Genomic DNA, 12844 nt, shown 5'->3' on the forward strand with positions numbered 1-12844 from the left:
AAAAAAAAAAAAAAAAAAAAAAAAAAAAACACGATGGTAAGTATTTGTGTATCTAAATATATCTAATCAAAGGTACAGTAAAAATATGGCATTATATTCTTATGGGCCATCATTGTATATACAGTCTGACATTGACCAAAATGTCAATATGTAGCACACGACTGTATATACTTTTGCCTGTTAAAAAAATTTAACAGGCCAGGTGCGGTGGCTCATGCCTGTAATCTCAGCACTTTGGGAGGCCGGGGGTTGGGGGTGGATCACCTAAGGTCAGGAGTTCGAGACCAGCCTGGCTAACATGGTGAAACCCCATTTCTACTAAAAATACAAAAACTTAATTGGGCGTGGTGGTGCTCGCCTATAATCCCAGCTACTCGGGAGGCTGAGGCAGGAGAATCCCTTGAACCCAGGAGGCAGAGATTGCAGTGAGCTGAGATCATGCCATTGAACTCCAGCTTAGGCAACGAGAGTGAAACTCCGCCTCAAGAAAACAAGAAAATTTAACATATAGGCAATCTGACCCCCAGTCACTGCACTGGGTTTTAGTTTTTGGTGTTTTTCTTTTCTTTTTTTGAGGTAGGGTCACTCAGGCTGGAGTGCATTAGTGTGATCATGACTCACTGTAGCCTCTAACTCCTGGGCTCAACTGATCCTCCTGCAACAGCCTTCCGAGTAGCTGGGACTGCAGGTGCCCGTCACCTATGCCTTGCTAATTTTTTTTTTTTTTTTTTTGAGATGGACTTTCACTCTTGTTGCCCAGGTTGGAGTGCGATGGCATCATCTTGGCTTACTGCAACCTCCACCTCCCCAGTTCAAGCAATTCTCCTGCCTCAGCCTCCCAAGTAGCTGGAATTACAGGCGCACGCCACCATGCCCAGCTAGTTTTTATATTTTTAATAGAGATGGGTTTTCACCATGTTGGCCAGGCTGGTCTTGAACTCCTGGCCTCAAGTAATCCACCCACCTCGGCCTACCAAAGTGCTGGGATTACAGGCATGAGCCACCATGCCTGGCCTATTTTGCCATTTTCTTTCTTTCTTTTTTTTTTTTTTTGAGACGGAGTCTCACTCTTGTCCAGGCTGGAGTGCAGTGGTGGAATCTCGGCTCACTGCAACCTCCACCTCCTGGGTTGAAGTGATTCTCCTGCCTCAGCCTCCCGAGTAGCTGGGATTACAGGCATGTGCCACCATGCCCGGCTAATTTTTGTATTTTTAGTAGAGACGGGGTTTCACCATGTTGGCCAGGCTGGTCTTAAACTCCTGACCTCAAGTGACCCACCCGCCTCTGCCTCCCAAAGTGCTGGGATTATAGGCGTAAGCCACCATGCCCGGCCTATTTTGCCATTTTCATAAGATAAATTACAGAAATCTAAGAAACCCACTTAACACATATGTCTTGTGATACCTCTTGTTTGATTTTCCAAGAACACATCTTATTCTTTAAAAGGTTTCGGATCTGACAGAGAAATTAGAGGAGAGGATCTATCAGATTTATAATGACCACAACAAGATCATCCAGGAAAAGCTCCAAGAGTTCACCCAGAAAATGGCAAAGATCAGCCATTTGGAGACAGAGCTCAAACAAGTCTGCCACAGCGTGGAGACTGTGTACAAAGACCTGTGTCTCCAGCCTGAGGTATGAGGAAACTCACATGGGGGGCGCTGCCTGAGGAAGAGGACAGGGATGGCCCAGCCAAGAGTAAATGTGAACAGAAACCAGGCACCCAGCACTGACCCCACCAGGCCACAGTCCCTGCAAAGCCCCTGGTGCACTTACCATCTTGTTTGTGGTCCCCTATAACATGGTGTGTCTGAGCTGAGAAGCCAACCCGTTGTCATGTCCCGCTGTTGTATGAGCAGCTCTGTGGTGACAGAAAGGACAAAGTCCCCTGCACCCCTGCCACTCAGAAATCATCCCCTCTGCCCACAGCCCTGAGCCCTGCAGCCCTGGCACAGCCTGTCACTGCTAACCTGGGTTTCTTTTTCACACCAGAGCCTAAGACTCAGACGGGGGCCAGACCACTCTAGGGGGAAGTCCCCACCACGTCCCAGCGACTCACAGCCCCCAGACGTGTTCGTTTCTTCCGTGGCTGAAACTACTTCTCAGGTGGTTACCAGTAAACTGGCCTGACACCTTGGGGTCAGATGTGCAGCTCTTTATTTTCCTCTCCCTCACTCTGCTCCAACACCCAGCATAAGGCACTACCCCCAGACGGGAGGGACGGAGGGCACACTGTGAACTCGGTGTGAGGGGTCGGCTGGAGCAGACGGAGTTGCTTCAATGTCACTCTCCTCTCAAGAAAAGCTGCTATTTCAGGGTAAATGGAGTCTGTTCTCATCCATGGTTAAAAGTGGATTGAGACGCTCTACAGAGAATTCCATCTTCTTTTTAAGGAACACATCCGAACGACTTCAAAGGGAAATTTTGATATTTAAAAATCAGTGTCTCTCACTTCCCACGCCATCCGCCACCTCCCTCTCAGAGCATGGCGCTCCTGCGGTCCAGCCAGGCCTCTTTCCAGAAAGGGGCTTCAGAGTTTTGGGCCCCTGATGGGGCGGGCTCACTTGCTGGCCGTGAATGCCTGGATTCCCGTGATAGCTCTCCCAAGGATCAGGGCGTGAATGTCATGTGTACCTGGACAAGATTAATATAGAGTTGGTTTGGAGTCTTCACGGCTCACAACTTCCTTTAAAATGAATTTTCATGTCCCCCCAGGCCACTGCTTCAGAAGAACAGACCCACAGAGATGGTGAATGCTGACAGCTGCCGGGAGACTCACGCCTTAGTGACAGCCTCCAGAAGACTGTGAGGCCACCATTTGGGCCACACTGAGAAATTGTTTTTCATGGTTCTATAATGCATCTTGGCAGAAAAAAAAACAAAAACCCAAAGCTCCTTGTGCTGAACTCCCAAAACGTAGCAAGTCCAGCCCCTGCCATGGGCCCAGCCTTCATGCTCCCCACCCTTGGCAAGTTCTCCTCACCCCCAGGCCCACAGTTTATTAAATGTTTGATTTTCAACCTGGCCACGCTTCCTTGCTGCAGAGGCTAAAAGCACCCCTGAGCTCCAGAGAAACACAGCAGGCCCTTTCTTACCCTTGGGAGGGACGGGAGGGACAGCACGTCAGAAAAGCAGTCACTTGCCTCAGCTGACCTCTGCCCACCTGAAGCCACCTCTCCCAGAGAAGAGGTCGCTTCTCCCACACCTCACGCCCTGGTATCTCATCCTTTGCTCCTCCCCAGCTCCATGGAGCAGAAGGCAAGATTGTAGCCTCCTTTTTAGAGCCAATTCTGTTTACTTCCTAAAGTACAAACCTATTTTTTTTTGTTTTGTTTTTGAGACAGAGTCTCGTTCTGTTGCCCAGGCTAGAGTGCAGTGGCGCGATCTCAGCTCACTGCAAGCTCCGCCTCCCAGGTTCATGCCCTTCTCCTGCCTCAGCCTCCTGAGAAGCTGGGACTACAGGCGCCCACCACCACGCCCGGCTAATTTTTTGTATTTTTAGCAGAGACAGGGTTTCACCGTGTTAGCCAGGATGGTCTCGATCTGACCTCATGATCTGCCCGCCTCGGCCTCCCAAAGTGCTGGGATTACAGGCTTGAGCCACTGCGCCCGGCCTTTGTTTCTGTTCTTTTTGAGACAGTCTCACTCTGTCACCCAGGCTGGAGTGCAGTTGCACAGTGATCATTGCTCATTGTAACTTCTAACTCCTGGACTCAAGCAATCCTCGCACCTTAGCCTCCAAAGTGCTGGGATTACATGTGTGAGCCACTGCGCCCAGCCTGTAAAGCACCAAATCTGACTCATGCCATCTCTGCATAAAACCGTCTCACGGCGCCCTCTGCTTGTCCTCAAGGTCATTCTCACACTTGTAGGATTCCCCTACCCACCAGCTGCCAGATAGAGACAAGATCTGGGGCTGTGGCGCAGGGAAGGCACCCCTCCTGCATTTGCTGTCCTCTCTGTCTGGAAGCCTCTCTGCCGGCGGGGGGGTCCTCATACCTCCCTCTGTTCCTGCATAGTGCACACTGGGTTTGCACTTTATTTTTTTTAAGTATCTTTTTCCACATCTGTCTTCCCACCAAGCAAGGGGTTCTGGGCCGCCATGTAAATCACCATCAGTTGCAGGGTGCAAACACCGTCATCTGAAGATGACTTTTGTCTCTTAACATAAAATGGAGCGTTGAGTCCTGCGTGTAGCTTCGCTCACACCCACCAGCCTGCTAGGAGTTGGGCCTCACCCCTGGGCTGCCTTCGGAGCTTACCTGTCTCAGGAACATTCCTCATCCCCAGCATGTGGGAGAAAGAGCTGGGAGCCCCTCGCAAGGCATGATGGGGCCTCCATGTGGTGCATGAAGCACTTCACTTCCACAGTCCCCGTGTAAGCAACTCCAGATGAGGGACAGAGGGGTGAGGCTCGCCCCAGGTCACACTGTCACTTAGTGATAGGTGGAGTCAGACTCAGGCCTGTCCCCGTACCACCTCGCTGTACCCCCACCCCAGACACTGAGGCTGCAGTGAGCCCTCTGAGGTCCAGCTCCCACCTTCGTAGGTGTTCACAGCCTCCAAGTTCATGGCGTGCCGGATCACGTGATACTCGTCAGAAATCCCATTCCCCCCCAGCATGTCTCGGGCCTGGCGGGCGATGTCCAGGGCTTTCCCACAGTTATTCCTCTTCAGCAGAGAGACCATCTCGGGGGCAGCCCTGGGAGCAGCATATGAGGGTAACAAGGACTGGGGATCCTGGCATCCCGATGCCCCAAGCAAACCTAGCCCGGGGTGGGGATTCCCTGATGCAGCCAAGCTCCCAATGAGGGACCAGTGGGGCTGTCCTCAGCCCAGCCCATCAAAGACAAGAGGGAGAGCAGAAGGTTCAGGTCCCCGGGGCCACCAGGCAGGAAGGACCTTTCTCTCCAGGAAAGACACAAGGTCCTCCACCCACAGCTGCCGTCCCCCAGCCCCCGCCACACAACCCCTACTTGTCCTGGTCCTTCAAGCGGCCGAGCTGCAGGCAGGCGTGAAGGCCCAGGGTAATCTCAGTGAGCATGTCTGCCAGCTTCTTCTGAATCAGCTGGTTCCTGGCCAGCGGGACACCAAACTGCATCCTACAGGGGCAATGGCAGGGTAAGGGTGAGGGGAGGTCCACTCTCCCACCCTGTCCCTGTCCTGGGGCCCCCTGCTCCAGGAAGCCTCCCAGGCTGCCTCAGTGCCCCCGAGCTCGCCCTGGCCCTGCTGTTGACTCAGCCCATGACTGCTCAGAAGGACGTCACTGGTCATTCCAGAGCAAGGAACTCAGGCCTGGTGGGAGGGGGCTGGGGAGTCACCCATGGGGTAGAGAATGAAACCCAAGCTGCCCCACAACCCCAGGGGATCTCACTGCAGCCCCCACACACCTGTCCAGGGCGTACTGCCGTGCTGTGTGCAAGCAGAACTCCGAAGCTCCAAGCACACCCCACGCGATGCCGTACCGGGCGTTGTTCAGGCAGCCGAAGGGACCCTGTAGGGTTGAGATGGCACCTCAGCCCCACCCAAGAGACATCAAGAGTGCCTATGTAGAACCAACTCTGAAGCAGGGAAAGCCTCCTCCCCAGCCACCCCACGCAGGGGGTTCACATCACAGACGGCCCTGGCACCGACGCTCGGTGCCTGCTCACTTGGTTTGCACACAGTCCCACCCAGCCTGGGATCTGGGTTCCATGCTCAGAGCTAGGAGGCTGATGGATGCCAGAAGATGCACTGTGAGTCAAACGACTGAGCTGGTTCAGGCCCATGTGTCCCGGGCAGAGCCGGGATGAGCGAGACGGTCACCAAACAGGGGCAGTTTTCAGCACATCAGTGAGTCCGGCTGAGTAAGAATCACCGCTGTGTGGGCTCCACAGGAACAGGGAGCTGCGTCCCCAGCACGGAGCCTGCCTGACAAAGCCGCACCCGCAGGTGACCCAACACCCATTCCCAAAGTGGCTGCCACTCACCCCCAGGCTGGATGCACCAGGGAGCACGTTCTCCTCTGGCACCTCCACACCATCCATGATGATCATGCCTGTGGCTGAGGCCCGCAGCGAGAACTTGCCCTGGATCCTGGGGGCCGAGAGACCTCGCATCCCCTTCTCCAGCAGGAAGCCCCGAATGCAGCCATCTTCACACCGAGCCCACACTACAAACAGGTCGGCCATAGGCGAGTTGGTGATCCTGGGGATGGAACAGTCGGTGAGGGGTCTGACCAGCGTCCCTTTGCCCCTGTTCACGCACTGCCTGGGGCCTGCAGGTCTTGGTCCCGTTGAGGGTGTAGCTCTTGTTGGATGAGTTGTGGCGAATACCGTTACCGTGCAGCAGGATCGCACTTCCTAAAACATTTGGACTCTGTGAGCCCGAAGCAGCCCAGGAGCTCTCCCTTGGCTGCAGGCACAAGACAAGGTCACATGGCTGCCTGCTCCCCAATACATCCCCTCACTCAAAAATTATCCTTGTGGCAGGACGCAATGGCTCACGCCTGTGATCCCAGCACTTTGGGAGGCCGAGGCGGGTGGATCAGTTGAGGTCAGGAGTTCGAGACCAGCCTTGCCAACATGGGGAAACCCCATCTCTACTAAAAATACAAAAAAAAAAAAAAAAAAATAGCCAGATGTGGTGGCGTGTGCCTGTAATCCCAGCATTCAGGAGACTGAGGCAGGAGAATCGCTTGAACCTGGGCAGGAGAGGTTGCAGTGAGCCAAGATCATGCCACTGCACTACAGCCTGGGCAACAGAGAAAGACTCCATCTCAAAAAAAGAAAAAAAATCCAGCCTGACCAACATGGTGATACCCCATCTCTACTAAAAATACAAAAAAAAATTGGCGGTAGCGGTGAAGCCTGTAATCCCAGCACTTTGGGAGGCAGAGGCAGAGAGATCAGTCAGAATCCCGAGACCATCCTGGCTATCTGGTGAAACCCCGTCTCTACTAAAATACAGAATTAGCAGTGAGGTGGCGAGCAGTGGTCCCAGCTACTCGGGGAGGCTGGCGGGAGAATAAGCGTGAACCTGGGAGGCGAGAGCTTGCAGTGAGCTGAGATCCGGCCACTGCACTCCAGCCTGGGCGACAGAAGCCGAGACTCCGTCTCAAAAAAAAAAACAAAACAAACAAAAAAAATAAAAATACAAAAAAAATTAAACCAGGCGAGGTGGCTCACACACGTAATCTCAGCATTTTGGGAGGCCAAGGCGGGTGGATCACTTGAGGTCAGGAGTTTGAGACCAGCCTGGCCAACATGGTGAAACCTCATCTCTACTAAAAATACAAAAATTAGCTGGGCATGGGTAGCAAGCACCTGTAATCCCAGTTACTCAGGAGGCTAAGGCATGGGAATTGCTTGAACTGGGGAGCCAGAGGTGGCAGTGAGCAAAGATGCTGTTTTCTCCAGCCTGGGGGACAGAGCAAGACTCCGTCTCAAAAAAGAAAAAAAATTACCCTTGCCCCTGAGTCAGGCCTCATAACTAAGTTAGGTCTGGCCCTGCTTTCAGGAGACAGGTTACCCTAAAGTCATGATCACAATGTCAGAGGAGGAGGGAACCCAGGGAGTCAGGAAGGGATTAGCCAAACTGGAAGAGGCGTGAGGAGTTAAGCAGGAGGAGGCTGTGGGGGAACAGCAGTGCCAGGAGAGGAACAGATGTGCAAAAGGACTGGCAGTACTGCTGGAGAATTTCAGGAGCTAAGTCTGGCTGGGGGAGGAGCATTAGTGGCCAAGAGAGAGGTGGGAAGGTCCAGCAGAGGCCTGGTTACATAGAGCCTTGTGGGGTTTTGTTTGTTTGTTTTGTGAATCTGATCTTATTTATTACTCAAAATCTTACTTCTGACTGGATTCAGACTTAGAAGTAGAAGCTTCATGAGAAGGACAGTCTCGCGTCTCTTTGCGATTGTCCCTGGTGCTTCTCCTTAGCCTCCTTCTTGGCCTAAGTTTATATTCTGCAGCCTCTTATTTTTCTTAGTACTTTGCTTCTTCAGTACATGCAGCTGCTGTTTGTGCTGCAGGACATGTAGAGTAACAAGGCAGCTGAATCTTGGGTGCTTTGGTCCTAGGTTTCTATCTTCTTTGTTTAAAGGCTTTCTTACAACATACTGGCAGACATCATCTTCTTTAGACAGATTGAAAAGTTTACAGATTCTACTAAGCTCTACTGGGCCCCAGGCAATGAGACACTGTAGTATGAGTCAGGAATATCCTTCTCCTCCTTTTGTTTTAAAATAACCAAGTTGAGAGCGCTCAGATTGGTAGCATCCACAATCACAACCGCGAACTGATTTTCTCTTTTCTCCCAGTTCTCCTTGGTCTGTAACAGGAATGCCTTACTCGGTAGCAGGTGGACCGCGTCAAGTGAGTCAAGACACCCTGCTTCATCTTGAAGGCTCTGCTTGTTTGTTCCCACCACTGATTAGGACCACATAGCCCTTCCATTCTTCTGCCCAGAAGCGTCAGCAGCAACTTCTGTGGCCATATGCCTCTCATAAACAATTACAAAGTTTCGTTCATCGTCCCACTTCAATGAGTTTCTGGCAGCCAGTGGCTGCAGGAAGGAGATGTTCAGCTTCATCATGAAGCAGCTGAGCGCCTCAAGGCGCCATGGAAAAGAGAGGGCCAACATCCGTAGCTCAGGGCCACATAGAAACTTTCCTTTTCTTTTTTTTGAGGCGGAGTCTGCGCTCTGTCGCCCAGGCTGGAGTGCAGTGGCGGCGATCTCGACTCACTGCAAGCTCCGCCTCCTGGGATTCCGCCATTCTCCCTGCCTCAGCCTCCTGAGTAGCTGGGACCACAGAAGCCCAGCCACCACACCTGGCTAATTTTTGTATTTTTAGTAGAGGCGGGGTTTCACCATGGTCTCAATCCTCTGACCTTGTAATCCGCCCGCCTCAGCCTCCCAAAGTGCTGGGATTACAGGCGTGAGCCACCGCACCCGGCCCTTTTTTTGTTTTTTAATAGACATGGGGTCTCCTTACGTTGCCCAGGCTGGTCTCGAACTCTTGGGCTCAAGGGATTTTCTCACTTCACCCTCCCAAAGTGCTGGGATTATGGTGTGAGCCACTGCACATGGGCAGGGACCTGGTGGACTTTACACTTTGGGCTGGGCTGGGGAACATAGAAAGCGTAGGGAGATGATGGTGGTCACATAGGGGGACAATCAGGCTGGCCAGGGATCAGATCTCCAGGTGAAGCCCAGGGTCTGGCAGGGGGTCCAGGTGGCCACTTTTGCTATCTTTGAGATAGGGACAGAATAGATTCAGGGGACAGTCCCACCCTTGAGTTCCAGACCTCAGGGACTATCTTCCTTCCACCAGGCCCCATGGCCAGCCACTCACCCAGCCGGGGCAGGTACTTCTGCCGCTGTTCCTCGCTGCCATAGGCATAGATGGGGTGCATGACGAGGGAAGACTGGACACTCATCGCCGACCTGTAGCCACTGTCCACCCGCTCCAGCTCTCGGGCCAGGAGCCCATAGGCCACAGACGAAACGCCAGCACAGCCATATCCTGGTGGCAGTAGGAGGGGAAAGCAGGACAATAGAGAACACGGCCCTGCCCAGCTAGGACCCAAGAGACAAGGCGGGATAGGGACACACAAGGAGGCAGGCACCAAGCTGGCCCTAGCTGAGGTTTATTCATTTCATCTCCATAGCCACTTTCAGAGGGTGGGACAACAGCCCCACTTCAGACTGGGAAATTGTGGCTTAGGGAAAGAAGGGGGCTTTCAGTAAGGCAGGAGGATCGCTTGAGACCAGCCTGGGCAACATAGTGAGACCCTGTCTCTAAAAAAAGAAACAAAGGGGCCGGGCATGGTGGTTCGGCATAATCCCAGCACAGGAGTGTCGGCGGGTGGATCATCCAAGGTCAGGGTTCAAGACCAGCCTGGCCCAACATGGTGCAATTCCATTTCTATTAAAGGAAAATAAGGTAGGCCGGTGGTGGCTCAAGCCTGTAATCCCAGCACTTTGGGAGGCGGGGCGGTAGGATCCACGAGGAGTCAGGAGATTGAGACCATCCTGGCTAACCACGGTGGGGAAACGTCTCTACACTAAAATACAAAAACTAGCGGGTCTGCGATTGGTAGCCATATGGTGGCTAACAGGAGTGAGCAGAATAAGTGAACCCAGGAGGCCCGAGGGCTGCAGTGAGCTGAGATCTGGCCACTGCACTCCAGCCTGAAGCATTGAAGCGAGACTCAGTCTCAAAAAAAAAAAAAAAAAAAAATAAAATAAAATAAAAATAAAAAATTAGGCGAGGCGGTGGCTCAAGCCTGTAATCCCAGCACTTTGGGAGGCCGGAGGCGGGGTGGATCCGCGAGGTCAGGAGGTCCAGAGACCATCCTGGCTAACTGGGTGAAACCCTGTCTCTACTAAAAAATACAAAAAACTAGCCCGAGGCAGTGTGGCCTGTAGTCCCAGCTACTGGGAGGCTAGAGGCAGGAGGAATGAAGCGTGAACGGGGAGGGCTTGTAGTGAGCTGAGATCCGACCCACTGCCTCCAGCCTAGGCTGACAGAAGCGAGACTCGTCACAAAAAAAAATAAAATAAAAAAAAAAATAATAAAAATAAAAAAATAAAAAAAAATTAGCTAAGTGGGGTGCACCTGTAATCCCAGCCTTCTACTTAGGAGGCTGAGGTGGCAAGAGTGCTTGAACCTGGGAGGAGGGAAACTGCAGTGAGGGACCAAGATCATACCACTGCAATCCAGTAATCCAGCCTGGGTAACAAGAGCTGAACTCTATCTCAAAAAAAAAAAAAAAAAAGAAAAGGAGCCGAGACAGCGGTGGCTCACACCTGTAATCCCAGCACTTTGGGAGGCTGAGGCAGGTGGATCACCTGAGGTCAGGAGTTCGAGACTAGCCTGGCAAACATGGTGAAACCCGTCTCTACTAAAATACAAATTGGCTGGCCTTGGTGGCTCAAGCCTACGCCAATCCCAGCTTTGGGAGGCCGGGGCAGGCGGGATCCAGATCAGGAGACTGAGACCATCCTGGCTAACACGGTGAAACCCGTCTCTACTAAAAATACAAAAAAACTAGCCGAGGCGGTGGCGGCGCCGCCGTCCCAGCTACTCGGGAGGCTTAGGCAGGAGAATGGCGTAAACCCGGGAGGCGGAGCTTGCAGTGAGCTGAGATCCGGCCACTGCACTCTACCCTGGGCAACAGAGGGAGACTCCGTCTCAAAAAAAAAACAAAAACAAAAACAAAAATTAGCCAGGTGTGGTGGCGGACGCCTTTAATCCCAGCTACTCGGGAGCCTGAGGCAAGAGAATCACTTAAACTCGGGAGGTGGAAGCTGCAGTGAGCCAAAATCTCACCACTGCACTCCAGTCTGGGCAACAAGAGCAAAACTCTGTCTCAAAAAAAAAAAAAAAGGCTGAATGCGGTGGCTCATGCCTATAATCCCAGCACTTTAGGAGGCTGAGGTGGGTAGATCACCTGAGGTCAGGAGTTTGAGACCAGCCTGGCCAACATGGTGAAACTGTGTCTCTACTAAAAATACAAAAATTAGCCAGGCATAGTGGCACGTGCCTGTAATCCCAGCTACTAGAAGGGCTGAGGCAGGAGAATCGCTTGAGCTGGGAGGCGGAGTTTGCAGTGAGCCAAGATAGTGCCACTGCACTCCAGCCTCGGCAACAGAGGGAGACTCCAGGGGAAAAAAAAAAAAAAAAAAAGACAGGAAAGAAAAGGAAAGGAAAAGAAAGAGAAAGAAGGGAAGGAGGGAGGGAGGGAGGAGGAGGGAAGGAGGGCGGGAGGGAGGGAAGGAGGAAGAAGCTTTCAGAATACAGAGGGGTCTGCAGTGTGTGGAGAGACACTTGTTCCTACCTTTGATGGTGGGGCCCAGCACACCCAACTCCCCCATCTCCGAAATGATCTCCCGATGAAAAACTGCAAAGGGACAAGTGCCCAAATTCAGGCCCAGCCCTAGGCCACAGGAAGCCCCAGCCCCAAGGACAAGGGGGCCTTGAGGCGGGGTGGCTGTGGCTCCAGGGGGAGGAGCAGCCTCAGGGCACCCACCAGCCCGCCCACCTTCGTTGCGATTGGCCAACAGGATGCGAGGCATGAGTCTCTCCTGGCAGTAGGTGCGGAAGGTGTCCCTTATGAGGATCTCATCTGTGGTCAGCTGTTCCTCCAGCACCAGCGGGTCCCTCCAGTCAAACTCGGGACGCGAGGCTGGGAAGGGGAGAAGGAATTCGCTTCGGTCCAGTCCGCCCGATCACTGTGCCCTCCCTTCTCGGACCCTCATCAGCCCTACCGCTCCACACCCATGTCGCCTCCCGGGTACTGCAAGCTGCAAACGAGACTGACCAGGTGAACTTTCTCCGGCCCCGCAGGCACAGCGCAGTCACTGCCTTAGTGCCTCTGACCCTGGCCACGACCCTGCCACCCTGCTCGGGCAGCCCTCGGATTCTGGGACAGAGTCCACCTGGGGCAGACAGACAGCTGAACAGGGGCAGCAGACACACGGCGCGACCAGAGGTCCTTACACTTGGCCAGTTGGCTCTGTGTCCTCCCGCCTTTCTCTGCAAGCACAGAACGGGAAAGTCAACCCCGGAAAGTCCCTAAGCCCCCAGTTCCTCACTCCTTCCCTCCACACTCCCGACCCCGCACTGACCGGTCTGCGCCGCCGACGAGGCCCACGTGCGAAAGACGCGCAGGCCGGGAACGCGGCTCAGCAGCTGCACAGAGACGCCTCTCAGGGCCATGCTCTCTCAAAGCGAGCGGAGCAACGACGGCGACCTACAGGAACCGGGGTGTCACAGCGGAGCTCCTCTCACCCACGGCTGGAGCCACCTTACCTTCCTTACCTGGTACCTCCCAGCTCACTGCCGAGGCTAGAGTGCAACTGACGC

The 12844-nt window shown here is 53.4% G+C and overlaps 1 protein-coding gene and 1 long non-coding RNA gene across 2 annotated transcripts; one reads left to right on the forward strand and one right to left on the reverse strand.

Moving 5' to 3' along the window:
- Positions 1 to 1244: 1244 nt before the first annotated feature.
- Positions 1245 to 3024, forward strand: LOC116271688. Its single transcript, XR_004180369.1, has 3 exons — positions 1245 to 1635; positions 1993 to 2106; positions 2716 to 3024. It is a non-coding gene; the product is annotated as an uncharacterized LOC116271688 (long non-coding RNA).
- Positions 2141 to 12844, reverse strand: LOC101006750 (glutaryl-CoA dehydrogenase, mitochondrial). The gene is given in 12 exon segments (XM_031659850.1): positions 2141 to 2634; positions 4542 to 4702; positions 4977 to 5102; positions 5391 to 5494; positions 5970 to 6187; positions 6261 to 6319; positions 6321 to 6393; positions 9329 to 9499; positions 11817 to 11879; positions 12021 to 12164; positions 12479 to 12514; positions 12607 to 12844. Coding segments are annotated over 12 exon segments (1320 nt in total). The 5' UTR covers positions 12698 to 12844; the 3' UTR covers positions 2141 to 2560.

This window comes from Papio anubis, chromosome 20 (assembly GCF_008728515.1).
Source record: "Papio anubis isolate 15944 chromosome 20, Panubis1.0, whole genome shotgun sequence".
NCBI lineage: Eukaryota > Metazoa > Chordata > Mammalia > Primates > Cercopithecidae > Papio > Papio anubis.